The 27,939-nt window shown below is 42.0% G+C and overlaps 1 protein-coding gene across 5 annotated transcripts in view; it reads left to right on the plus strand.

Moving 5' to 3' along the window:
- Positions 1-27,939, plus strand: part of Alg6 (ALG6, alpha-1,3-glucosyltransferase) — an 85,951-nt gene that overhangs the window by 19,663 nt on the left and 38,349 nt on the right. For 4 of the 5 annotated variants that reach the window (XM_063287948.1, XM_063287949.1, XM_039110268.1 and 1 more), the window contains 11 exons: positions 3,409-3,498; positions 4,444-4,532; positions 6,534-6,616; positions 7,349-7,413; positions 7,975-8,160; positions 8,721-8,856; positions 12,258-12,343; positions 14,019-14,103; positions 16,249-16,319; positions 18,849-18,917; positions 19,024-19,222. In XM_063287948.1, the coding sequence (XP_063144018.1) occupies positions 3,409-3,498; positions 4,444-4,532; positions 6,534-6,616; positions 7,349-7,413; positions 7,975-8,160; positions 8,721-8,856; positions 12,258-12,343; positions 14,019-14,103; positions 16,249-16,319; positions 18,849-18,917; positions 19,024-19,222 (1,159 nt within the window). Of the gene's footprint in view, positions 1-3,408; positions 3,499-4,443; positions 4,533-6,533; positions 6,617-7,348; positions 7,414-7,974; positions 8,161-8,720; positions 8,857-12,257; positions 12,344-14,018; positions 14,104-16,248; positions 16,320-18,848; positions 18,918-19,023; positions 19,223-27,939 lie in introns of those variants that run through there. The other variant, XM_039110269.2, reaches the window with a different exon arrangement.

A 27,939-nucleotide genomic window follows, 5' to 3' on the forward strand; every position in this document is an offset into this window, starting at 1 on the left:
CCCCTTAATGTCTTTTCTCCTTTCATGTTCCTTTTCTAGTTTCTCGACCCCCTTCTCTCTCTCTCTCTCTTCTCTCTCTCTCTCTCTCTCTCTCTCTCTCTCTCTCTCTATATATATATATATATATATATATATATATATATATGAAAATTAAGATTTAGGACCCACATGTGAGAGAAGGTGGAGCAGTAGCTGAGAGCTATATCCTGATGCAGGCAGAGAGAGAACTGGGCCTGGCTGGGCTTTTGAAACCTACAAGCCCACCTTCAGCGACACACTTCCTCCAACAAGGCTCCCTCCCTAGTCCTTCTAATCTTACCAGTTCCACTCCAGATGAGTAAGCATTGGAATGTCTGAGCCTCTGGGAGCCATTCTAACAAACCGCTTGCACTTGCCAGACAAGGGGCTCCACCACTCTGCTGTCTTCTTTCACACTTCTCTTCTCTTTTCTCTGTTATGACAGTCCCACCTTGTAGTCCAGGCTGGCCTGGAGTGGTAATGTTGCTGTCTCGCCATCCTGAGTAGCTGTGATTATAGGCCGTGTGCCTATGAGCCTGACTCCCTTTCTTATGAATTACTCTAAGACTGGGACACAGTCCTTAACCGTCCTTCCTCCCTAAAGCATGTGTCTGAATGCTTACAGCCTCCTGCCATCTTAGCACCTCTTCCACTCAGCAACTGTAGTGAACCTCATGTTAGAGGTTAGAGTAAGCGAGAGGCAGCCTTTTCTTTATTAGAAACCCAACCAAGTTGTTCTGGTCAAAATGTAATCTTGAAATTACTTGAGCTCCCATTGCTGTGTCCATCCCAGTAGTGTGGTGGTTAACAGTAAATTAGAACTATTGCTAAGTACTTAGGTTTTTCCGGGTGGTAACTTGACAGCTTTACATGTTTAACTCAGTTGTTTAGCTCAGGTTGATCCACTCCACTGCTGTTGCTCTTCTTGGTGATCATCCCATGGTACTGGCATCTCCAATACACTGGGTTCTTCTGGCTTCACCAATTGCCTGTCACAGGCTCTTTTCATGCTGTCAGGCCTCAACTCCTTTGCATGACCCCTTCAGTCCTGGGCCATCAACTGCAACTGAGGTTGCACCTCTACCAATGGCCTTCCATGGCCTCTCACAGTGCCCAGCCTCAGCTGCTCTTCATGGCCTCTTCAGAACCAGTACCACCTGGGTGATTCTTACACATTACCAGTCCAGCTACAGCCTGAGGTACAACCTTGGCTATCTCTGGAACACAGCTCCTTTGTGCTCTGAGAAAACACGTCCCAGATTTTACCTCAGTGAAGCTGGTCTTTTCTTTTTTTTTTTTTTTTCTTTTTTTTTAAAGATTTATTTATTTCATGTATATGAGTACACTGTCGCTGTCTTCAGACACACCAGAAGAGGGCATCAGATCTCACTTCAGATGGTTGTGAGCCACCATGTGGTTGCTGGGATTTGAACTCAGGACCTCAGGAAGAGCAGTCAGTGCTCTTAACCACTGAGCCATCTCTCCAGCCCAGCTGGTCTTTTCTTAACCACCACTAATTTCTCAGCTTCAGCTAACCAGCATCAATTGTCCCAGTTGTCCCCTCTATTCTAGACTCCAATGACAGAGCCACGTGGCTAAAGCTGCTGAGTTCTGCTGCTCGCTGGAGCTAGAACATGGCCCCCTGTTCTATTACATTATCACCCGCTTTCTGTTTTTCAACTCCGTTGCCTAGGCTTGGCTGTCCTGGAAATGCTCTGTAGACTGACTTTGAACTCAGAGATCTGCATGCCTATCTCCTAAGCACCGGGATTAAAGGTGTGGTCCACCAAGCCTGGATTTAAGTTTTCTTCACCTAGAATTTGCTCTGGTCTAGGCTGGCCTTGAACTCCGAGATCTGCTTGTCTTTGTCTCCTAGATTAAAGGCTCGTACTTTTAGCTGGGTGGGATCTTGTCCCAAGGTCACTATTTTCTTAATTCAATTTAATTAATATCCTTGAACACAGGATTCAGCTCCATTTCACTTCCTGGTGCCCCTTTAACACTCGAACCAAATATTTTATATTTTTCCTTTCTCAGCTTGTTACACTTGTTTAGAATATTCTTCATGAGACTTAACTAGAGAACAAAGTCTGTGATGGGCATTTCTGAGACTTCCTTTGTCATTGGAATTAATTTGAGTCTTTTTACCTTAGCCTTGGGCAGATTCTTCAGACAAGTGCAAAAAACAGCCACATTCTTCACCAAAATACCACAAAAATAGTTCCTAGACCACATATTGAGATTCTGCACTGAAACCTAATTGTGCCAGGTCCGCACAATTCAAATCACTCTTCAGTGACGAAGTCTTCCATATTCCTACTAGGATAACACATTGAGCCCCATTTAAAGCATTCCTCTGCTTTCCAAATTTAAAATCCCCAAATCCACATTCTTCTAAACAAAGGCATGGTCAGGCATATCACACAATACCTCACTCCTGGTACCAACTTCTGTCTTAGTTTGGGTTTTACTGTTGTGAACAGTCATCGTGACCAAGGCAATTCTTATAAAAACAACATTTAATTGGGGCTGGCTTACAGGTCTCAGAGGTTCAGTTCATTATCATCAGGAGCATGGCAGTGTCCAGGCAGCCATGGTGCAGCAGGAGCTGAGAGTCCTACATCTTCATCCAAAGGCAAACAGGAAAAAGCTAGCTTCTAGATAGCTAGAAAGGATCTGAAAGCCCACGCTCACAGTGACACACCTACTCTAAGGCTACCCCTCCAAATAGTGCCATGCCCTGGGCCAAACATACTCAGATCACTAAGGTCTGCATTATCGCAAATTGCTCCTGTGACTGGGGGTAAAGTGGATGGAAGAAGTTGCTTAGCTACAAAGGACACTCTAAGAAATATATTCATAGAAACTTAATTTTCCTCTCACAGACAGTGTTTTTTCTTTTTTCCTTTTTTTAATAATTCCTTCACATCTTTAACTGGAGGAACCAAGCACCTTTATGGACTCTAGACGAGGTTTTCCCCATTGGTTCACAGACTCTTTTATATAGTAGGCCTGAGTTACATATGCTAGCTGAATTATTTTCAAAGTCCTGGTCGAGCCTTCTTATCCATGAAGTCTTCCTCTTTCCATGTGTTCTTTGAAACTGGCCTTCAATTTTTTAAGATCATGCATGAAAAGTGTTGTTTTTCTAAATTGTCACAGTATCAGACACAAATTATCTTATTTCATATATTTTGTTGTATGAGTATAATTGATTTACTAAAGTCTACTAAGAGAGTAACAATAAGTCCCAGCCCCGTTTGTATTTGATGTCATAGACTAATTATTAATGTCTTAATTAGTTAAACCATTAAACTTAATTTTAATTAAATGGCATGGGATGTTAAATTATGTCTTGAATATTGATAATGGTGTCTTTTGTTTTTCCAGGTATTTTAACAGTAGTGATAACAATTTACAGTACTGGGGATTGGATTACCCACCTCTTACGGCCTATCACAGTCTCTTATGTGCATATGTGTGAGTTCTCTTTTAATATAACTGAATATTTATGCTCTTAGACACAGTGTAATCTGACTTATTAAAGAGTTATTGTTTATAACATCAATCGTTTTACAAGCTTAAGAACCACTTTCAGAATTTGAACCTTTCTGTAGCTTGTGTATGCTTTAGAATGAATGCAAGGGTTACATTTGTTTTGGAGCAGAGATGTTATTAACAGCACATCGGCTACCGAGTGGTATCTAATATAAGACAGCTTTCATTTTTCTGGAGTAGCCAAATAAATTAAAACTGTAGGTCCAAATAGCCTTAACCGCTGTGCTAAGTTAGAAACTTACAAGTTAGTGACTTACGATTGGTACCCCCCTCCCCCTTTTTAAATGAAGTATTTTATAGATGAGGACTTCTTTTTTGGCGGGGATCCCGTTGACCTCTGTAGCACAGTTTCTCTTAGACTTGAAGTGTGTCAGCAAGAATTTGAGGAACTTCTTTACCTTGTCATGATTTGTTATGTCAACTTTTAACTGTTTTACTTTATAAAGTAAATTTTCACGGGTTGAAAGTAAAGCACCAAAACTTCATGCTGGCTAGTTATTATCTATGGAAAGTTTCATTTACTGATAAGAACGGCTGAGCTTTACATAGTATTCATGATGAATATGCTTATTAAAGGCATTATTAGGGAACCCGAAGAGGATGTTTTTAATAATGAAACGTGGCATCAGATTGTTTCCTACACTATGATGGCGAGGGTCTGATATCTGCATATCACACGGTTGTATTGGCCGATGACCTACTGCTCTACACACAGTGAAGTTTACCTGATTAAATACAAGGAGTAGAGCTTCCGTTTTGACCCTATTATCAGCAACAGATAATTCTTAAAGTCCTGTGTTCTTAGATGTCCTGATTACTAGACCCGAGAGGAATAAAGTGCATGTGTATATATGGTTTTATTTGCAGGGCAAAGTTTATAAACCCAGACTGGGTTGCTCTCCACACATCACGAGGCTATGAGAGTCAGGCACACAAGCTCTTCATGCGTACCACAGGTAAAATAGCAGTTGGTACTGGCTCGGAATTTCAATTTTTAATAAGAATTTGGGTAAATTGATAAAAGTACTCAATTGAAAAAAAGCATTATTCTTATTTTGTTTGTTTTTGAGACAGTGCCTCACTGTGTAGCTCTGGCTGTTCTAGAATGTACTATGTAGACCAGGATTGCCTTGAACCCACAGAGGTCCACCTGCCTCTGCCTCCTGAGGGCTGAGATTAAAGGCATGGACTTGAAATTTATAGTTATGCATATGTATATATGTAAATGCTGTAGACTAAAAGTATATGTAACCTTTAAACCAGGAGTAGACGAGTAAACCTGGGTATTTCACTTTTTTTTTTTTTTTTTTTTTGGTTCTTTTTTTCGGAGCTGGGGATCGAACCCAGGGCCTTGCGCTTCCTAGGTAAGCGCTCTACCACTGAGCTAAATCCCCAGCCCCGGTATTTCACTTTTATTGTATCACTTGATCCTGTGAGAAATCAACTGAAATGAACTTATTGTCTCACCCTTATTCAAAGCTCAGGGAACCATCGAGGTGCAGTTGAGTGAGGTGGGAAACTTGCCGTAAGTCAGAGAGTAAGAAACTGAAGCTGAAGGGGCTGGGGATTTAGCTCAGTGGTAGAGCGCTTACCTAGGAAGCGCAAGGCCCTGGGTTCGGTCCCCAGCTCCGAAAAAAAGAACCAAAAAAAAAAAAAAAAAAAAGAAAGAAACTGAACTTGTTCATGGCACTGCTTTAGGGCACTAGTCCCAGGCTCCTTCGGCCTTTCTCAAGGCAAGCCTCCATATGTTGTGTGGGTCAAACATTAAACCGTCCATAAGACACCCTCTCTGTCACTGAGTGGTGCTGGGGACTAAACCAAGGGGCTTGCCAGTCAAGCCCCTGCCACTGGGTTGTATCCCCATCCACAGTGATCCCCAGCACACAGAGCATCTCTGTGTGCTTCTCCAGGAGGCTGAAAGTGAAAGCCTTGATTTCTGTGAGAGCATTGCCCAACTGAGACTTTATTCTAGCTCACACCTTTTGTTGCTAATTAGCCTAGGTACACAATATGCTTACCTGTTACAGACTTTCAGGCCCAGGAGGTGACCTGTGTCTGTCTGTCTGTCCTTTTCTCATCTCTCCTGCTTTCAGTGCTTTAACCCTTTTTGACTGCATATTCATCCCATGGTTCACAGCATCCAAAGTGGCATCTGTGTTTCCAAGAGTTACAGCTTTTAGGGCAGCCCTAAAGAGAGTGCTAGGCATTACATATTTCTTTCCTGTATCAGGATAGCAGACTCTTGGATAGTACTGTTGTCCTTTGTTCTAAAAGGACTACTGTTTTTTTCTCTTTTTATTTTGTCTCTGTTCTGTTGTCCCCCACCACCCCATCCCATGCTCAAACACACAGATACACACACATGCACACAGACACACACCTACCTTGTGTGTATTTCCACTTCCTTCCCTACCCAGGGCTCTCAAGTTCTTTTTTATTTTTTTTGGAGTTGGGGTCTTTTATTCTCTTATAGCTGATCTGGAACTCATGAAGCCCCAGGCGTCATCCTACTGATGGGTAAAATGATGCTCATGAGACTTTCTCCAACTTTTTTCTGTGCATCAGCTAATAAAAGTTTATATAGTTATAAGTTTTAATAAATAGTACCACTAAAAGTTCTCCTTCAAGTTGTTCTTTTGAGCAGAGTATTTTGAATATCAGATAGAGAGAATATACTGTGTCTTCCTCTGCTTTGAGCATTCATTTGATGGCTAAGAAAGCAGCAAGTGCATGACTCTGACATTGTCTAGTGATGCAGCGTTTATAATCAGCTGTAGGCAGAGGGAGCAGAGGGTGTAGGAGGACCGTGGAGGCTGTAGGACGACAGAGGCTGTAGGAGGATGCAGGAGGATCTAGGAGGACAGAGGCGGCTGTAGGAGGATGGTGGAGGCTGTAGGAGGACGGAGGCGGTGGGTTGCTGGATCCTGATGAACTCGTCTTCTCTGCTTGTGTTTCAGTTCTCGCTGCTGATTTGCTCATTTATATACCCGCAGTGCTTTTGTACTGTTACTCCTTAAAAGAAATCTCACCTAAGAGAAAGGTAACTGCTAACCTTGCTTGACATTTCCTCTCTGGATGTGGGTGTTATTACTAGCCTATTTAGGATCGACTTTGAGGAAGCCCTGATCTTTGGGAGTACGTAGGATAATGAATATTTTATCTTCTATTGATTAATTTGCATATAAAGAACAACAGTTAACTTACAGTAATTACTTTAAGTGCTTTCTAGTAACAGAATGCACTGAACTGTAGAACTGCCTCACAGTTGACCTGTGCCGTGCTGCGCTAAGCTCAAACATCAGAATTTTGAGCTGGCTTGTGTGTCTGTCCACAGTCATGTTCAAGTCTCCTTCCTTGAGAATTTTACATTGGCTGATTACATAGCCAATTAATAGATTAAAACTGTCTTTCTGAGTGTGGTGTTGAGGGCATATTTAATTCCAGCATTGTGGAGGCAGAGGCAGGTGCATTTCTGTGAGTCTGAGGACAGCCTGGCCTACACAGTGAGCTGTAAGACAGCCAGAGCTACACAGCGAGAGTCAACAAACGACCAGATGAAAAGTCCCTTTCAGTAATTTTACTTTTTATTTAAGTATTTTCTATTGCCTCCAGGAAAACTTTAGTGTCTTAGTAGGTGACTTGTGAGGAGGAATATTTCGATTAAGGAAGTACAGTGTCTCAGGAGGGTGGGACACTCTTACCATGTTAGGTGCATGGTGCACACCACTCTGCTGTGGCAATAATCTCTCACCCACCACACTTTTCTTCACAGATCGCCAGCGCGCTATGCATATTGCTGTACCCAGGTCTCATTCTTATCGACTATGGACATTTTCAGTATCCTTTATTAAACTGTACACGAAACCAGCCACACATTAGGAGCTCAGTTGTTAGATTTTTTTTTACTGTCCCTTTTCTGCATCTTTGCTTTTTATTCTGTGCTTTATAGAAAATTACCCTGTCTTTGCCATTAACACCTCTATTCCATTTGTCGTCTTAGACATATTTTGAAATTCTAACTAACATTTTCCTTCTCTTCCTCCCCTTTTCTCTTGATTCTTTATCTGATTAACACATAGTATAAGGGATAACAGTAATTGTTATAATTAAGCTTGCTACCAGAATAGTTTTATTCTCTAGATTTGGCACGTTGTAGAGTAGTTTACCAGAACGAGGCTGTGGTACCTACAGCTCTCACACGTCAGTTGCTGCGACCTGATTTAGCACACTTGACATAGCTTCGTGTATATTGTAGACATTCTTTAACACTTTGATGCTTTCAGTTCACATTTAGAAGTAAGCTTTTATTGTACACAGATGTTATGTTTAAATGAAATATGCCCTATACACTGTAAGCCCTGTCTCTTAATTGAGGTGATTTCCTTGACACAGGAACATGTATAATTCTGTGAGTCTTGGCTTTGCTCTGTGGGGTGTTCTTGGAGTGTCTTGTGACTGGGACCTGCTAGGGTCATTGGCCTTTTGCTTAGCTCTAAATTATAAACAGATGGAGCTTTACCACTCCCTACCATTTTTTTGCTTTTTACTTGGCAAATGTTTTAAAAAAGGCCTCAGAGGAAAGGGGTAAGTAACTTTCAAAGCATAGAATTCAAAATTTTCAGGGAATTTATTTGCATACTTAATCTGGAGGAAGGTGGTCTTTGGCTTTGGTAGTTTCTCCTAAGTGTGCTGGCCATGGGTGAATGGGGGGAAAGCTGTTGAGCCATGTTCTGTATTCTTGTAAATCTTCATAACTACAGGACCGAGTGACCAACTTACACTTTGGAGGCAGTGTGGGCAGGTTTGCAGAGCATGGCTATAGAGTGCCATCCCTTTAGAGCTTGTCATGCTATCTGCTCATTAGAAATACTCCTACTGGACAGTTTTCTTTAAGGCTGCATCCCTTCATGCCTATAGCAACGGCATCCAAGCTAAATGCTAATTAGGGTACTGGTGGATCCTTGGCTGGAGAAATGAGTCTTTTAACAGTGGTGACATTTTCAGCTGTGTTGTTAGCGGTGTCCCATTTTAAATCTTTATGGGTAGTATTGATAGACAATACTGTTACACTTGTAGTTATGGTACCAGATGATATTCACATCCCTTCTCTCTGTCTTACTGCTCACCCTGCCTCTTTGTTCTAGGTCTGCATTGTTCATTAGGATAGCCTGTACTGTCGTGGCCTCCTTCCTTCTGTGTTGGCTGCCGTTCTTGACAGAAAGGGAGCATGCCCTGCAGGTCGTGAGAAGACTCTTCCCTGTTGATCGCGGATTGTTTGAGGTATGATGAATGGACCCATCCTTTTCTATGGCTGACCTCCTCTGTAGCCTTGGGGAGCCTGTGCAGGGGACACCAGGAACAGGAGCTCCCATCTCCCCTCCAGTCAGCCCGTCTGTTGTTCGCCCCAGTGTACGTCCCTCGCTCAGTTGGCAGATTTTAGTGCCTTATATGAATAGGTAATGTTTTTGCCATAATTAGGTCCATAATTCAATTGTACATTGTTTCTCGTCAGATTGGTCCTTAATAAAAGAGCACTGGATGCCACAGCCACTGAGTTAGTTAACAAGCCCGCCACTGTGTTGGTTTATGATCTCCTCTTTGTTTGCCACAGTTATTTGTTAAGCTGATAATCCTGTTTGCCTCAGAAAGATCTCATCCTTCTTAGGAAATATATAACCTTCATCTGTAGTAATTTTTAATGAGAGCCTTCCATTTAATTCTAGTTTAATCACTCTTGTTAAACTTTTATTGCATGAATAATTTGATCATTTAGAATTAGTAATTAAGCTAAACAAACCATTTATTTCTGGAACAAAAGGTCTTTTAATAAACTTAGAGACAACATATTTATAGATAATTTGCTTTTGAATAACATTTCTTTTGAAAAGAATTAGAAAGCATTTCTAAGTTTTGAATAGATAATTTTTATAAAATATTTTCAGTGCATTTGCAAGAGGGTGGGATAAGCATTTTGAAAGAGACTGGGTATTGTGTTTATTGCTGTGAAGGTAGAGGGGTGTGTGACAGGTCAGTGTATAGATATTGTTGATGATCCCCATTGTGGCTAACATCACTCATTAAGTGCTAGACCCTGCCACATAATTGTTCATGGTCCCTATAGCTCTAAAATGGTCGTCGTCCTCCCTATCATACAGATAGAAAACTGAGGTCAGGCATTCATAGACTTGCTATGGGACAGACTTGTGATTTCAAATCTTAATACCCTTAAAGCAAAGAAAAACTCGACTATTTTTTTAAATACAAAAGCTACCTGTTATTTGCTGTATCTTCAATGTCACAGAGTGTCAATGATGGTAAGTGTGGGATGATGTCAGGCATAGTGTATCACTAGTCCCCTCAGTGTCCATGATGGTAAGTGTGGGATGATGTCAGGCATCACAGTGTATCACCAGTCCCCTCAGTGTCCATGATGGTAAGTGTGGGATGATGTCAGGCATCACAGTGTATCACCAGTCCCCTCAGTGTCCATGATGGTAAGTATGGGATGATGTCAGGCATAGTGTATCACTAGTCCCCTCAGTGTCCATGATGGTAAGTGTGGGATGATGTCAGGCATAGTGTATCACTAGTCCCCTCAGTGTCCATGATGGTAAGTGTGGGATGATGTCAGGCATCACAGTGTATCACTAGTCCCCTCAGTGTCCATGATGGTAAGTGTGGGATGATGTCAGGCATCACAGTGTATCACTAGTCCCCTCAGTGTCCATGATGGTAAGTGTGGGATGATGTCAGGCAGTGTATCACTAGTCCCCTCAGTGTCCATGATGGTAAGTGTGGGATGATGTCAGGCATCACAGTGTATCACTAGTCCCCTCAGTGTCCATGATGGTAAGTGTGGGATGATGTCAGGCATAGTGTATCACCAGTCCCCTCAGTGTCCATGATGGTAAGTGTGGGATGATGTCAGGCATAGTGTATCACTAGTCCCCTCAGTGTCCATGATGGTAAGTGTGGGATGATGTCAGGCAGTGTATCACTAGTCCCCTCAGTGTCCATGATGGTAAGTGTGGGATGACGTCAGGCATAGTGTATCACCAGTCCCCTCAGTGTCCATGATGGTAAGTGTGGGATGATGTCAGGCACTGTATCACCAGTCCCCTCAGTGTCCATGATGGTAAGTGTGGGATGGTGTGAAGCACATTCACAGTGTATCACCAGTCCCCTCAGTGTCCATGATGGTAAGTGTGGGATGATATCAGGCATAGTGTATCACCAGTCCCCTCAGTGTCCATGATGGTAAGTGTGGGATGATGTCAGGCATAGTGTATCACCAGTCCCCTCAGTGTCCATGATGGTAAGTGTGGGATGATGTCAGGCAGTGTATCACTAGTCCCCTCAGTGTCCATGATGGTAAGTGTGGGATGATGTCAGGCAGTGTATCACTAGTCCCCTCAGTGTCCATGATGGTAAGTGTGGGATGATGTCAGGCATAGTGTATCACCAGTCCCCTCAGTGTCCATGATGGTAAGTGTGGGATGGTGTGAAGCACATTCACAGTGTATCACCAGTCCCCTCAGTGTCCATGATGGTAAGTGTGGGATGATGTCAGGCAGTGTATCACTAGTCCCCTCAGTGTCCATGATGGTAAGTGTGGGATGATGTCAGGCATAGTGTATCACCAGTCCCCTCAGTGTCCATGATGGTAAGTGTGGGATGGTGTGAAGCACATTCACAGTGTATCACCAGTCCCCTCAGTGTCCATGATGGTAAGTGTGGGATGATGTCAGGCATAGTGTATCACCAGTCCCCTCAGTGTCCATGATGGTAAGTGTGGGATGATGTCAGGCATAGTGTATCACTAGTCCCCTCAGTGTCCATGATGGTAAGTGTGGGATGATGTCAGGCAGTGTATCACTAGTCCCCTCAGTGTCCATGATGGTAGTGTGGGATGATGTCAGGCATAGTGTATCACTAGTCCCCTCAGTGTCCATGATGGTAAGTGTGGGATGATGTCAGGCATAGTGTATCACCAGTCCCCTCAGTGTCCATGATGGTAAGTGTGGGATGGTGTGAAGCACATTCACAGTGTATCACCAGTCCCCCACTGCTCTCAACCCCAGAAGCTCTAGATCTGGTGTTTGACCCAGAAGAGGAAGTGGGCAGAACACTAGTTAGAGGCCATCACTCTCTTGATGTCATCATGCCTGCACCGCTGTGAGATTTGCAAATGTGAGAGAGGATAGATTCTATTATCTGGGGAGCTGAAATAGCAAATTTCATCTTGAGTGAGCCTAGCACAAGTGCTAATGTTTTGAAACTTCTTGATTTATTAGCAATTAGTATTGTCATTGCTAGTACCTATTAGGTAATGTGACAGGAAGTTAAATTTGTAATAAAATTGGGCAAATGTAATTAATATTTATTTTATAAATTTGGGGAGCTTTTGGCTTCTAGTCTGTTATTTAGTATTAAGTGTTTATTAGAATGTAGATTATAGCTTACTGACGCTTTACGTAATCTGCACTTCAAAAAAGGAAAATGCTAGAGGCTGCGAGCATGTATTCTTAGTGCTCGAAGAGTTTAATGTACTTTCTTATAAATGTGAATGAAAGTTTCATGTCTTGAAAGTTTATTACCTGGAGATTATAGGCTTTTCTTCATGGGTTTAATATTTCCTTCAATTATATAAAAATGTAAAACTAACAAATCTTTTTTTAAAGGATAAAGTAGCCAATATTTGGTGCAGCCTTAATGTTTTTCTGAAGATTAAAGACATTTTGCCTCGTCACATCCAGATAGCAATCAGGTAACTGACGAAGTTTTTATATAGTTCTTTATAAGCCACTCCTCAAAAACATCACGGTAGTTTGCTATTTATCTGAGCAGGTTATTAGTGGCTTTCCACTTAGTACCATAAAATTCTGTGTCCTATACCTCCTTCCTCCAGAACAAAGTTTTTCTGTGTAGCCCTGGCTGTCTGCACACTTTCTTCGAAGCCTAGACTGGCCTCGGAGATCCATCTGTCTGCCTCTGCCTCCCCGGCTGGGATCAAAGGCGCACACCATTATGCCCAGCTCTTCCTCCTCCTTTGGTCTCCCTCCTCCCCTCCCCAGTTTGAATTATTTTATGTGAACATTCGCCTTATTTTTTCCTTTAAGTAGAACATATATTAAATATAATTCAATATTATTTTGAAGAATCAGGATTTTTATAGGTGTGCAGCCAACATCAGCCAGAAAAGTACAGCAAATTAGAGATTATCGAGTGTGTGAGTTTCTCACAGGAATGGGCTAGTGCAATTGTGAGGAGTTGTGGGGGTCTGGCTAAGGAAGCCTCAAGTCCACAGGGTAGACATCAGCAATATCTTGGGAAGGAAATGCAACTGACTGGCAGTGACTATCAGGAGGGCTTCCAGGTGACTGCTAAGCCCCCAGGACAGACTCACCATTGCTTGACTTCACTTAGCAGATGAGTATTGCCTTTCTGTGTGCAATCTCAGTCATGGGTTTGATCCCCATTTTGGGTGCCATCTGTAGTGGTAGCCAGTTAATCTCTATTTAAATCAACCCAAATCACTACCTGTTTTGGGTTCTCGAATGAAAGACACCACACATGGCCTTATATTTTAATGTCTTAAACAGCTCAATAGTTGGGTCATTTCTAAACCTCCACATGGCTAACACACTCTCCCCTCTGATATTCCTGAATTATTACTTACTACAACCTGTATTCCATCTTGGATGTTCTGGACCCAGGCCCCTTGTGCAGAGTTTCCCAACACCTGTGTCAGGGCTGTGTTCTCTGTATGGCATCTCTCTGGTCTGTCATCTTCTGTCTCGGCATGGAGGCTCTCTCTCTGCACTCCCTCGGTCCTTTGTCCTGGAATGCTAAAAGTTCTGCCTCTGTCTCCCTGCCTAGCCATTGGCCCCTGGAAACTTCATTTACCACTAAAAACAACTGGGGGCAGGCACCCTCAGTGTCTTAAATGTAGAGTCTCCTACAATTTTTGGGGACCCAATTAAAATAATACAAGCATTAGACCAAATCACGACACACTCTCTTATGATTGGTTCTTTCTGGAGTTGAAAAAGACTCAACTTTTGTGGAGTGAGGGCCAGGACTCTGCTGGGAGTAAAGTTTTCGAATAGAGTTGTCTTCTTAGGTCTGATAGTGTTTTCTTATTTTCTAGTGTTTGGTAATTGACCTGCAACTATGATGCATGATATTACATGTACATTTTACATGATACATCATACATGACTTTAAATGCTGAACGACATGTACAATACTCAGTACTGTTTAATTTTGTATTATGTCAGAATTGTGTGCAAAAGTGTATATACACTTCAATGTGTATGTTTCAGTCACATTCTAGTTTAATCTGAGACCTTAGATTGTTGAGTGCTGTAATCTTTCTACTTTAAAAGGCAATTGTTTTAGCTGGACTTCTAACTCAGGAAACACTTTTTATTGCTTTTTAGCTTTTGCTTCACATTTTTGAGCTTGCTTCCTGCATGCATAAAGTTGACAGTTCAGCCCTCTGCTAAAGGATTCAGATTCACTCTGGTGAGTTCCTCATTTTTCTCAAGATACCTCATACTTGCTATAACTGACTTTCTTGTTTGGAGCAGGATTGGGTGGGCTGCAGAACAAAGCACTGGTCGTGTGACACACTGAAGACTGTCCCTGCAGATGCTGGATGAGGCATTAGGCTGATCAATCAGAATCTTTAGTTCACTTCAAGAACTGTTGTTTTTTGCTCTGTGTTGATTGGTTAATGAAGGTCACAAAGGTGGCAATAATATATGTCCGTATGTCCGTCTAATGCTGCTGAGCAGGTGGCACTGTTTGGTTGGTACAGACCAAGTCTGTGATGTGGGGGTGAAGGGTGAGGTCTTGGAGGAGACTGCAGTCTTGCTGAACAAGTGGGATTTCAGTCAGCTGTGGGAGGTTAGGCAAGGCTTGCAACTTGTGGACAGCTGAAGGCAGAAGACAGCTTGAGCTATGGAAGGACAGCAGGCGGGGAATGGATGTTACGTGTGTCCCTGCCTGTTTCTGTGTGTCATGGGTAGGTGAGAACAAGGTAAAAATGGGGTAATTTCAGAAGATGTCATGTCTGGTTGAGAGGCTTACGAAGGACAGGCAGAGAGACAGATTTGGGCAGAGGATAACGGAAACCTTTGGGTCGTTTAAAGCATAAAGCTTAAGTGGTTGGGGCGAAGTTGAGTGAAGGAAGGACAGATCCCATGGGAGTGCAGATTTTATTGTAAGGGTACTAGGAAGCCAGTGGGTTTGAGACGGGTATTATGTGATTGAAGGTCTTAACTGGCAGTGCTACCAGTTAAGTTACTGTCGTGGTCAGCTGACATGTACCTTGCTTTGCCAACACTGACAAAGCAGAGTGGAGCAAAGGGGATGGGTGTTGTGTGTAGGAAGTGTCAGCGCATTTACAGAGTGACCTGTAGGGTCTAAGTTGTGCTTCGGCAGCAAGAGCCCCCCACAAACCCGTGACTTCATAAAACAGAAACAATGCCGTAGATTTGTTTTGTCTTCAGTTTTAGATTTTGACCCTTTTGTCTTTTATACCTAACAAGTTTACATCTATTTAGTGTGTGTGTGTGTGTGTGTGTGAGTGTATGTGTGTGTGAGAGTGTGTGAGTGTGTGTGTATGTGTGTGTATATGTGTGTGTGAGTATGTGTGTGTATGTGTGTATATGTGTGTTATGTGTGTGTGTATGTGTGTGAGTGTGTGTATGTGTGTATATGTGTGTGTGAGTATGTGTGTATATGTGTGTTATGTGTGTGTGTATGTGTGTGAGTGTGTGTATGTGTGTGTATATGTGTGTGTGAGTATGTGTGTATATGTGTGTTATGTGTGTGTATGTGTGTGTATGTGTGTGAGTGTGAGTGTGAGTGTATGTGTGTATGTGTGTATGTGTGTATATGTGTGTGTATGTGTGTATGTGTGTGTATATGTATGTGTGTGTGTGTGTGAGTGTGTGTATGTGTGTGTGTGTGAGTGTATGTGTGTGTGAGTATGTGTGTATGTGTGTGTGTGTGTATGTGTGTGAGTGTGATAGTGTGATAGTGTAAAGCAGAGGACGGCTTATGGGTGTTGGCTCCCTTTTTTGACCAAGTGGGCCCTGGATGTCATCAGGCTGCGCAGCACAGGCCTTTACCCGCTGAGCCATCTTGCTGGCCCCATTAGCGTTTAAGTAGTTTTCCAAGTTCCAAGGGGTGATGGGGTTTGATTGTTGTATAATCTCCTGTACTTGGTAGATTTTTTTTATGAGTAGCTGAGTTTCACAACCATGTTAGATGGTTAGATAGCCTTTTAATAATCTCCGCTTTGTTTTTCATTTATTTAATTAATATTTTTTTGGGGTAGGAGGCTTTACTCGTACCACAGCTGTTCAAAGGATAAACTGTGGGAGCCAGTTCTCTCCTTCCACCATGTAGGTCCTGGGTCCTGGGGATTGAATTTGGGTTGGCAAGCACCTTATTCACCCTGCACCCTCTTACCAGCTCAAAAATTATTATTGGCTTTTTAAATGTACACACTTAAAATTAGTTAAGTAGTATGAAAGTTCTGTTTGGTTTTTACCTCTAGGTAGTAGGTAGAATTTGAGTTGGATGTTTACTTAGATTTGTAATCACAGTGATGCGTCTTTCACACTGCTGAATCGTGTCTCACCCTCTTCTTTCTCAAAGGTTAGCTGTGCACTATCATTCTTTCTGTTTTCTTTCCAAGTACACGAGAAGTCCATTCTCTTGGTATCACTGTAAGTAGAAATCTTTGAACTATTTAGTTATTACAATGTTTACTATATAAGGATGTTTATAAAAATGTTAATTTAAATGTAAAATAAGACCACACAATATTTTTGAATATATTTATCTTAGTCATTCTCAGAAGGGTAATGCTTTAATTTTACTTTATAAAATACATTTTAAACCAAAACAGTTGACAAAATTATTATTGACATATTCTCTTGTCTTCCAGGTCTTCATATTTTCTATAAACTAATTAAACACATCCCTCAGGTGGCTTTCCTGCTTCTCCTCTGTGCCTTTTCTATTTCATTCATTCCCACATCTACTGATTAGCCCTATTCTCTCCATGATGTCTTTCATATGTCGTGTTCTGTTTCTTTGCCCTCTACTCCCCTATACCACAGCCTGTAGATGAAGGTTTCAGACCCTCTTGGAAATCCTTAGAGATTATTTTGTTAAAAAACTTTACAGTTTTCCATTCTTCATAGAAAAAAACTGGGTGAAATTGGGGCTGTTATCCTAATAGTAGGATACTAAATACCATATACAGTGTAAGCCTAGAATTGCATGGGAATCCTTCCCCAGTTCAGTCCAGTCTGTCTGCTGCCTTACGCCGTGCCCTACCTGGCGCTCTCTCAGTGGTTGTATGGAAGATACCAGCGCAAAATGACCAGGGAGCTGAGGGCAGCGGTCCTGCTTCTCTTAGGTGGAACCTAAAGCCCCTGCTGCCTCTGTGGAAGGCACCTTGGCATAAAGCTGCTGCACATGGTCCTCAGATGGGTGTGGTTGTTAGCCCTGAAGCCCACACCTGGGTTAGGGTTCACCACTTAAAGGGGACAGTAGTCCAGTTCTTGTAGGATCTTGTACTGGCTACTAGAAGCCTTGGTTTTTATTCTGAGGGAATGGTGACCCAGGCATGTTTCCTCTGGATGAAGTGGAGAGGGAGTAAGGCCCTGAGGACATAGCAGGTATGCTACCTAGACACACTTGAGGTTAAGGGCTGAGTAGTGTCCATATTTATTCTTTTCAGAGCAATGCCTACGTGTAACACAGTTCTATTAGTGCATGACTTGGTATTACATAGTAATGGGATGATACCCATTACTATGATAGTAAATGGGAAGGAAGACTTAGAAAACCTTATTTCTTGAGTACTTCTCTGTGCTGACAAACCCTTTCTGATTTAGCATATTGAAGCATTGCAATGGAAATCCTCTGTGGTGATTTCTTAATAGGAAACAGTGGTCTTCAATGCCAAGCTTAAGTCTCTTTGTCTGTCTGTCTGATTTTGTTCTTTTGAGGCAGGGTTTCTCTGTGTAGCCCTGGCTGTCCTGGAACTCATCCTGTAGACCAGGCTGGCTTTGAACTCAGAGATTTGTCTTCTACCTCCTGTGTGCTGGGACTGAAGGTGTGCGTCACACCGCCCGGGCCAAGCTTGAATCTTATATCCAGTTGATATGAAGAAACCAGTCCTCTAAGAACAGGGCTATATTAGTTACTGTTCTGTGGCTGTGGTAAAGCACCATGGCCGAGGCAACTGATGGAAGGAAGGGCTGTAGGCTTATGGTTCCAGAGGGATAAGTGCCTGTCACCATCATGGGGGAAGCATGGCAGAAGGCAGGCATGGTGGCTGGAGTATCAAGCTGAGAGCTCACATTTTAATCATAAGCATGAAGCAGAGAGAGCACATTTGAATGTCACACTGAATGTCAAAGCTCCAATCACATACTTCCTCCCGCAATGCTACATGTATGTCCTAAACCTCCCCAAACAATGCAACCAGGTAGGGATCAGGTATTCAAATACCTGAGCCTCTAAGGGGACGCTCTCATTCAAACCACCGCAGAGGGAGAATGCTCAAGCGTTTTGGAGAGATTAATAGTAATGGCAACAGTAATTCAACAGCTGTCCCTCTTAGAAAACTGTATTTTGTATTGCTAAAAATAAATATTAGGTGATACGTGCAGAGAACAGTGGAATTAATCATTGGCTTGAGTCACATGGTTAAGTGTCAGCTGTGGAACTAGGACTAAGCTTCTAACTAGCCTGCTTCTCCATGAGCATGGACGGGGTAATACCGTAGACACCAGAGAAGTGGCGGCTCCGTTACCATCATCTTGTCTCCAGTTCTATGACCTTGGCCTTTCCACGTAGCTTCTAATTATGCAGTTTTCATATTTCTTTTAGTTTAATACTTTTAACCTGTCCGCTTCATAATTCACCTTTGTTGTCCTTTCTCCATTGATGTTTGTAACCCTTGGGAGTCACTTTGTGTTTGCAGAGTAGAAGGACATGCTTTCTCTGATTTTTTCCCTGTGGGATTGTTCATGTGGCACATGAAGGACTGTTTGCTAGTGACCTAGTCAAGTGGCAGTTAACTAGACAGTATGGAGAAGTTGACACTTTCTGAGTAGTCACATGGAGAACTTTTTTCTTTTAAACTAACCTTGAAAATCAGACATGTATAGTTATTTTTTTCAGGCTAGGGGTAAAATTATATTTTGTAACATTAAAATGCTTTTTCTTGTCATTTTTAGACCAGTCTGCTTAGTTTTAACTGAAATTCCTTTCATGTCAACTTGGTTTTTACTAGTTTCAACGTTTAGGTGAGTCAAACCAATTTCCATATAATGTTTCCAGTACAACTCTTCCAGTCCTTGAAAAGTTTGCACTGTAATTATTGGTGCTTTGCTGTTTTTCTCTCCTTTACAGCATGCTGCCTCTTCTATTAAAGGACCAACTCCTGCTGCCCTCGGTTGTGACAGTGATGGCGTTTTTAATAGCTTGTTCCACCTTCTTCCCAATGTTTGAAAACACTTCTGAGGAACAACTGCAGCTGAAGTCCTTTGCCGTCTCTGTGAGGAGGCACCTTCCGGGCTTCACGTTTCTTCCCAGAATTATACAGTGTTTGGTAAGTTAGGTAGCGGCCTTGCTTCTAGCATGTAATTTCTGCATGTGTACCGCATGCCTAACACTACACGTAGAGGTCAGAGGGTAACTTCTGGGAGTTGACTGTTTCCTTCTACCGTGTGGGTTCTAGGGATTGAACTCCGGCTGTCAGGCCCGGTGGTAGGTGTGCTGATCCGTCTTCTGGTCCTGTTCAGTTTTTATAAGGAGTATATTTTTTTTAGCATATTACTATATTTTTCGAATTACTGAATTTTTGTTGTTGTTGGGATAGGGTCACACTCATTATGTAGGCTAGGCCAGTCTAAAACTTGCTATGTTTGCTGTTGTGAACACGACATAAGAAGCATGGCTCTCTGTGGTACACTCACCGACTTGCTGTCTTTGGCTCTATATCCAGGAGGTAAGAGGTAGATGGCATAGCAGTTTGTAGGTTTGTTTTTGTTTGTGCTTGTCTGGGATCCTGCACGCTCAGTTCTCTGACTGCTGCTCTGGTTTCTCACCCCTAGCGGTGCACGCACTCTCCTTCCCACAGCCTGACCCACAGGTTGTCATTTATTTTTTATGAGGACAGCCATTCCTTCTAGAGAAAGATGACAATCATAAAGGAGTTTTAATTTGTATCAACCTGGTGGCTTAGGATGTTAAGACTTTTTCGGGGTTGGGGATTTAGCTCAGTGGTAGAGCGCTTGAGGCCCTGGGTTCGGTCCCCAGCTCTGAAAAAAAAGAAAAAAAAAGAAAAAAAAAAAGAAAGACTTTTTCAAATATGTATTAGCCATTTGTATTTCTTTTTTGATCTGAATGCTTGGTTCACCATTTCAATGTTTTTTTTTTTATATGTTTACAGTTTTTTATGAATTATAAATATGGATCTCCTCCACCCCCTACCTGTAAGCTTTCTTCTCTCTTTGATGATTGTTTCTTTGGCATTTCCAAAGTTTTAGGTCTTAGATCCATTTTGAACTGATTTTTACTCAGGATAAGATATGGATATAATCGAATTCTTCTACATGTGCATGTCAGGTCTCCAACACTATTTTGAAGAGGCTTTGTCAAAGATGACTTGGTTATAGATATTTGGGTTTATTAGTGGGTCCTCTTCCCATTGGTCTACCTGCTTATTTTTGTGCATTTACATGAAGTTTAGGTTCCCTCTTTCTCCCCCACACCTTGGTTCTTTGAAGAATGCCATTGGATATTTAAAGGAGAGTGTTGTTTACCTTATAGATTATCTTAAATAATATAACCATTTTTACAGTATTATTTTTTAACTGCAATTTGTTTTGAGACAGAGTTTTATGTAGCTTAAGATGGCCTTGAACTCACTGTGTATATGAAACTGGCTTTGAACTATTGGTCTTCCTGCCTCTGTCTCCTAAGTGTTAGAATTACAGGCATAGGTGAGCATGCCTGGTATTTAGGCTGTATTTTCTTGATGAAGTTTTTCCTTCCCTCAGTTCCTCCCAGATGCTCCCCAACTCCCTACCTACCCAGCTTTATACTCTTTAAGCAAACACAAAAGAACCCCTATACACACGAAGGGAAATGAAACCACAAAAGACTAATAAGACAAAAAAATGCACAAGCAAAACAAAATCAGAAAAAAAGTCTACAAAAATATTGAGTTTGTTTTGTGTTTACCAAATACTACTTGGCATGGAGCCTTCCCTGAAGTTTGGCTAATATTACTCAGCGAGTCTCCTTTGGAGAAAATTGGTTTTTCCTTTGCCAGTGGGTATCAATTCTTATTGGTTAGGGGAGAGAACTTTTGTCCATTTCCCCTTCTCAGTGCTGGGACACATCTGGTTTGAACCTGTGCATGTTTCCTCAGGCTCTGTGAGTTCATATGTGCATCAGTCCTGTTATGTCTGGAAGATACTGTTTCCTTGGAGTAACCCGTTACCTTTGGTTTTTATAATTTGCCTCTCTTACCCTAAGAGAGGCCTAAGCTTTGGGAGATTTGGAAGTGGGGGCTTTGACCAAGACATCCTGTTTATGAATGGTTGCTCCAAAGTCTCTTATTTTCTGTACATTGTCCAGTTGTGTGTTTCTATGTTCCCATCTACTGTAAGAAGTTGTTTCTCTGAAGAGGGCTAAGTGAGTCATTAATCTGTGAGTAGAGTGGAATGTCATTAGGAGTCATTGAATTGCTGTGTTCCTTTAGCAGAATCATAGTAGTGGACTTTCCTGTAGGTTCTTGGTCACTTTAGCAGTGTCACATATGGGTTACGTCTCATGGAGTTGGCTTTAAAGCCAGTCAGAGAGAGGTTGGTTACTTCCGTAACAGTTCTGCCACTATTACACCGTTCTATCTCACAGGTAGATCGCTGTTGTAGGTCTCAGGGTCTATAGCTAGGAGGTACTGATGATTACCTCTCTGGTGGTGTAGAGTACTTTACAGTCTTCGACAGCATCTTTAAATGCACTGCTCATTGAGCTCTTGACAGTTTTGCACTGTTGGTGATCCATACAGAAGGTTGGTGACGTAGAAGTTAAGAGGTGAACAAGAAAAGCAAGGTTAGATTAACTTTCTTATTCAGAGGTTTACATGGAAAGCAAGATGTAAAGTTTATTTTATGAGCATGTCTGAATACTTGGATGTATGTAGAACTGTACCCTCTTGTGACAGCCACAAGGTGGTCTTTTCAGTGAGAAGTGTCATAGGCTCCTTGATTATTCAGTTCATTGAGTACTTACTATGTACTCATTGCAGTACATAGTACATTGCAGGTTGAAAGTACAACAATGGAAAAAACAAGAATACCTTTTATCACATTATTCTAGTGGGGAAATCAACAATGCTAGCATGTGGGAAGCATACAACACAGGGTGGTTAAGTAGTTTAGAGAAAACAAAGCCAGGGAGCACAGACAAGGGCTGCTTTTAAGTAGCAGAGTCTTCTAAGGGACTGAACTGACAGATGGACTATCCCAGGTGGGAGGAGTCAAAGTGTGGTATCATGGTAGCTATATCTCCGTACATGAAGAAGAGAGTTCGTGATGCACATAGCTGAGAGGACGAATACTTGAACAGGAATATGTCCAGAGCCTTGGCCACAGCATAGTGGAAGCCGTGGACAGATGACTGTAGCTGTTACTGCAGTTTTAAGCTCAGGAGATACAGATTCCAAAGTGATGGAAGAATTGAACACTGTATGATACAGGTACTTCCTGAAGCTCTTGTTATGACTGTTAGTATAAAACAGCAAGAGCTGTAAGATTCATTGTTGTCTAAATTGGGAGAAATCTCAGCATGCTTGCTTTTTTTAACAGTATTAAATATTATGTGTATGTGTATGTCTCTGTGTGGCTTTGTACATGTGAGTGCAGTGAGGGCCTTGGCGCCCTTGGAGCTGGAGTTAGGAAGCTATGAACTGCCTGGCATTGTTCCTGGTAATCAAACTCCTATCCTGTGCAGGAGCAGTTTGTGCTCTTAACCACTGAACCATCTATCTCTTCAGCTGTAAGGCACTCTTGTTTAGCTAGTTCAAGATCATGGCAATTCAACTATTTTGAATATTTTCAAATATTTAAAATTATTTCTTAGATTTTGTGATTTTATTTCAGAAAATTTCATACCCTCCCACCCCTGGACTCAGGGACTTTGCTTTGAGGGAATACTTAGGCTTAATTCGATCTGGTATGGGCAAAGCATTTCTTTCCACTGGGCTCTCAGAGTGCTGTCCTGATGGCATCATTAAGGGATCCGCTCATGTCCTTCTTCAGGAAAGCCACCGCGGATTCGTCCACTCACTCACCCGGCTTTTGGGTATCTGCCCCACTAGGGATAAAGTGATGTTGTCCGGTTAATCTACATCTAAGGGAGCTCGCTTGAGCTAAGTGAGTCAGTATGGTATCTCCTGGTCACATGTGGAGATGGAAACTTAATGAGATTAGAACGTGGTTCTTTAGCCATGAGTCACATTTCTGATGCTCAGTAGCCACACGTGTTAATACTCGTGGACTGGAGAGTGCAGAAGAACAAATTTGTAGAAAAGTTGTATGCTCTAGAGAAGCAGGTTACTAGAAATGTGTTTTTTACTACTGATTTTGACATTTAATCAAATAAGTCCTTGTGATTTTATTTAATGTGCCTCTAACTTTTCAAGTCCAGAGAACTACGTCTTGTAATTTACCATAGCACTAGTTCATTGAAAATATTCAGTGAATGTGATTTTCACATATCACAAAAATCAGATAGGTTATCCTGCTTAGCCTAGAATATTATATTCCACTGGGCCTGGTAAAAATGCCATCACCCTAAGTAGTGATATCAGGTATTCCTTGTTATGGCCTTACTCTTCAGTGCCTTTGTGGCATGAAGTGTGGTAGGTAGAGGTTCTGAGGCTTGGCCAAAACTATGACTTCGGGAAAGGAAACCCCAGGGCCCTGGCAGCCAGCAGCTTCCTTCCCAAAGATATCTTGACTCTTGGAGGCTTCTCAGACAGCAGCAGCTCCTGGTCTTGCCTTGGTTGGTGTCCACACAGAAGATCCCTTGTACTAACATAGTTTTAGGATACTTGTCCTCCTATGACACTTCCTAGCCTTGGAGAAAAAAAAACCATACTTGCCAGAAAGCCATTGTGTGACTTTGCTAGATCCCTGATCTTCTTGAGGAAACAGTTCAGTATGGATGCTGTGGAGGAAACTCAAGAGCTGAACCAGAACACAGCAGGAAAAACAGAAGAAAGGCAGGTGCTCCCATGACCACTAATGGCAGCAGCCAGCCATAAGGAAGGCTGACTGCTGAGTGAGCCCTGTGTATTTGTGGCATCTCACACTGAACATGGTTCATGCTGCTCTGTGTTTGAAGAACGTTTTCATGATGCAAACAGGACTAGTTATTTTCCATCAGATATGAAACATTCATGGAGTCCCAAAAGGAAAAAAAAAATCACTGAATAAAGCAATGTGAATGGCACGCTACGTTTCATAGTGTTCTTCACCCAGAAAAGCCAAGCAGAAGTGCAGGAGCCTGCACAGGAAGTGTACTTCGGTAGGTGATGGCACTGGGTCAGCTGTGCAGGGCTCCCACGGCAGAGCTTTGTGCGAACTTGTGCCCAGATGATCCCACTCAGAATTTTCTTAAGTAGGTTTTTGCTCTTCTTCTTTATGTTCTAGTCAAAATGCTTTAATTTTGGTGTGCTCAAATACAAATTTCCAATCAGAATTTGTCTTCATTATATTGAATGGACAGTGGTAAAGTGTGCCCACAACACACACTGTGATGTGGGGAACTCTGTAGACTAAAGTTGCTTTTCAAGAGAAATAACTAATTTGAAAATGAAGTCTAACAGCATTACATAACAGTCACTTCCATAGATTCATAAATGGAAGAATATTTATCTTACATATAAGCATTGATACCACTTTCTGTGAACTAATTTATTTTTCCCCCCAGAAAACCCATCTCCAGGGGTATTAGAGGAGACAGGGAACAAGAAGGAGGCTGGAACTACTGTGGTGTCATTGCTGCTTTGAAAATCTTTGTAGCCAAATGAGTTATGTGGCTGTATGATGGACTTTTTGACTAAAATAATAATTTGGAAATACACTAGAAAGTATTCCTTAAAACCGATTGTCCTCAAAGTGCAGACTTCAGGAGTCACTTCTGTATTTGAATGCTGTACAGAATAACTGTTAGACACCTACTGATTCTTCCTGACTATAACCGAGGGAAACTGCTGTCAACTCAAGCACTGTGTGAGACTGCAGGCTTTTATTTTCTCAAGCTACCTTTTAAAAGTATTTCTTCTTCTTCTTTTTTTTTTTCTTAGAATAACGTAATTACAGAATTGTTTCCATGCCTTTCCTCTCTCCAGACTGCGGTACACCTCCTTGGCGTCTTTCGAATGCATGGCCTTGTTTTTCCATGAGTTGTTTGTTGTAACAGACACATATGCACACACATCTATACAACTAAACATGAAGACAACCTGCCCAGTCTGCATAATGTTATCTGTGTATTTCAGGGACCATTTGTTATTGCATAAGCAGAGTGGGCTCCTCCCTGGGAAGAATATATTTCTCACTCTCTGGCTCCTTGCCTGTGCTTCTTTGTATAGGATTGAGACCTCGTGGACTTTCCCAACCACAGCAGCACACATCTCTACTGCCTCTGTCCTTGTTCAGCTTGTTTAGGTAGACATGTTGGTCAGACTATGGGTCTAGCCTCTGATATGAATAGGAAACAGGGTATCAACAGCAACTCTCTGATCCTCCAGGTCTTACATCTTTGCATTCCCTTTGCAATGATTCTGGAGCCTTAAGTGTGGGAGTTGTTTTATGGATTTATCCATTAGGACTGGGCTCTACAACTAAGCATATAATTGGTTGTGGTTTTCTGTAACAATCTCCTTCTGCTTCAAAGAGAAGTTTCCTTGATGAGGGGTGAGGACTATACTTACCATGGGCTTAAGGATAAATATTTAGAATGTAGTTTGGGATTATGCTGGTTTACAGGTTCTCCTTCAAGAATTTCACTATCCCTGAGTATTGGCTCGGTTTCCAGTACCAGGCATGGTATGTCTCTTGTTGGTAAGTCCAGTTAGAGAGCTTCTGGTTACCACCAAGGTATGTGTGCCACTGCTGTACCCTTAGGGCTATAGTGCCACGCTGGTCATAGTTGTGGTTTATAAGTGCTGTGTTTGGGTAGGACTGCTGTTTCTTCCCTCCTCTGAAAGCTTACATGAGACCTTCTGAACCATGAAAACTAGTCCTCCTAAAGGAGGCTTTTAATCAGTTCCTGCTCAGGGGCCTCTGCGCACTGCGTCTGAAATGCATGGTGCCCTCAGCAATAGGGACTTACCTTCCACTTTTGAGGACAAGAGGGGTTAACGGCAATAACATGTAATGTTTTGGGAGTCTCTTGCACAAACCTTCACAGATTCAAAAGAAGTCTCCTTGGAACTATTTTGGTTTTTGTTAGATGGTCTTTGGCTTTTGGGGACAGCATTATCAGCTGAGCGAGGATAATTTTATTTAAATGATATTTGTATACTTATTCACTTACATGTTCAGTGGGCTTTTTCTTTTGAGTAGTTAGTAGCGTGATCCCTTAACACTCACTTAGACGCACTGTCATTTTACCCTCCTCTTCTCTCCTGCTCTCCTTCCCCTTCTCTAATTAGAGCCTGCTCCCCAATTTTCCATTTACCCCATCCAGATCACTTGTACCCTGTCCCTGCTCTATTGCTGTCCCACACTCCCAGCCCGGCCAGAGCCTCTTATACTGTCCTGCTTTCTGCAGTTACTCTCGACTACGAGTCACATTTGAAGTCAGAAGTCTCATATGAGAGAGAAAATGGAACATTTGTCCTTCTGGGGTGTGAGTTCATGGTATTTTCTAGTTTAATCCATTTACCTGCAAATTTCAACTTCTTTAAACATCTGAATAACATACTTTACACGCACTACATTTTCATTATGCATTCATTGAATGTTGAAAGAAAAGCTGCTTTTGGAATATTGTCTAATAATGTAAATAAATATGCCTCTCCTAAGATCAATTTTTTTTTCTTTTTTTGGAGCCGGGGACCAAACCCAGGGCCTTGCACTTGCTAGGCAAGCGCTCTACCACTGAGCTAAATCCCCAACCCCCTAAGATCAATTTTTAAAGAGGACTAGTTAAGTAACTTCTAAAATTATGCTTATAAATTGTGTAATTAATTGGCAACTCAAATATTTGGGAGTAAGGAATTAGGCAGCCCACTATACAGATAAGAAACAAAGCCATACTTGTTGGAAGATGGAGTTTTGGTCTTTCTTAGGTGGCATTTGGGACTGCAAAGGTCTAGAATTTATTAGTCTAATTTAAATCCTAGCAGGCTGGAATTGGATTAATTTAAAGTGAGGCCACAATGGCTAAGAGCATGAAGGATAGACTTATTAATGCTGCGGCTAGCTTCTCCCTAATACCTTGTGGGATACCAAGTATCCTGTAGAAAAGTGTATTTACAGTTACCCAAATGTATATTGGTCTGGGGAGATGGTTCAGTAGTGAATGTGCTTGCTGTAAAAGCTAGGGACCACAGTTCAGATTCTCAGAACTTGTACAAGCTGGGTGAGCATGGTGGGCTGTGGAAATAGGGAGTGCCTGGAGGAAGTTAGCTGGCCAGACTAGCTGAACTGGTGCATTTGAAGTTCTGCAAGAGATAAGAGAGTGACAGAAGACAGCTGGTGTCAACCGTGGGCCCTCATGTGCATGAAATGTGTATATGTGTGCCCACACAGGTATACATGTCTATGCATTAAAATATGCATTAGAAAGACAGGATGACTTAGCAGGTAAAGACACTTGCTCTCAAGTTTAACTTCTAGGACCTATGTGATGGGAGGAGAAAGGTGACTCTGGCAAATTGCCTTCTGACTTACACACACTCGGCCTGAGTATCGTCCTCGCCTCTCCCAAAAACATCCCCACTAAAACAAAGAGACAAAGGTTAACAGTTTAGTTTCATATGGGACCCTTCTGGAGAGCTTTGACAACAGGGATTTATATTTAAGGGTTATCCTTAAATTCCTAATTGCTTGGGGGTATGGCCTATGCATATGCATGGAGGGCTCTGTCAGATAATTCTAACATACAGCCAAAGCAGAGATCCCCTATAGGACAGCTTGTACACTGTCAGCTCTCTTCAGTTTTGTTAATGTATAGCTACAAATCAATGTTACCTAACCTGTCTAAGTCTGCTCTCTGTTGCTGTGAGACAGGCCATGACTG

The sequence above is a fragment of the Rattus norvegicus genome, chromosome 5, assembly GCF_036323735.1.
Source record: "Rattus norvegicus strain BN/NHsdMcwi chromosome 5, GRCr8, whole genome shotgun sequence".
NCBI classification, from domain to species: Eukaryota; Metazoa; Chordata; class Mammalia; order Rodentia; family Muridae; genus Rattus; species Rattus norvegicus.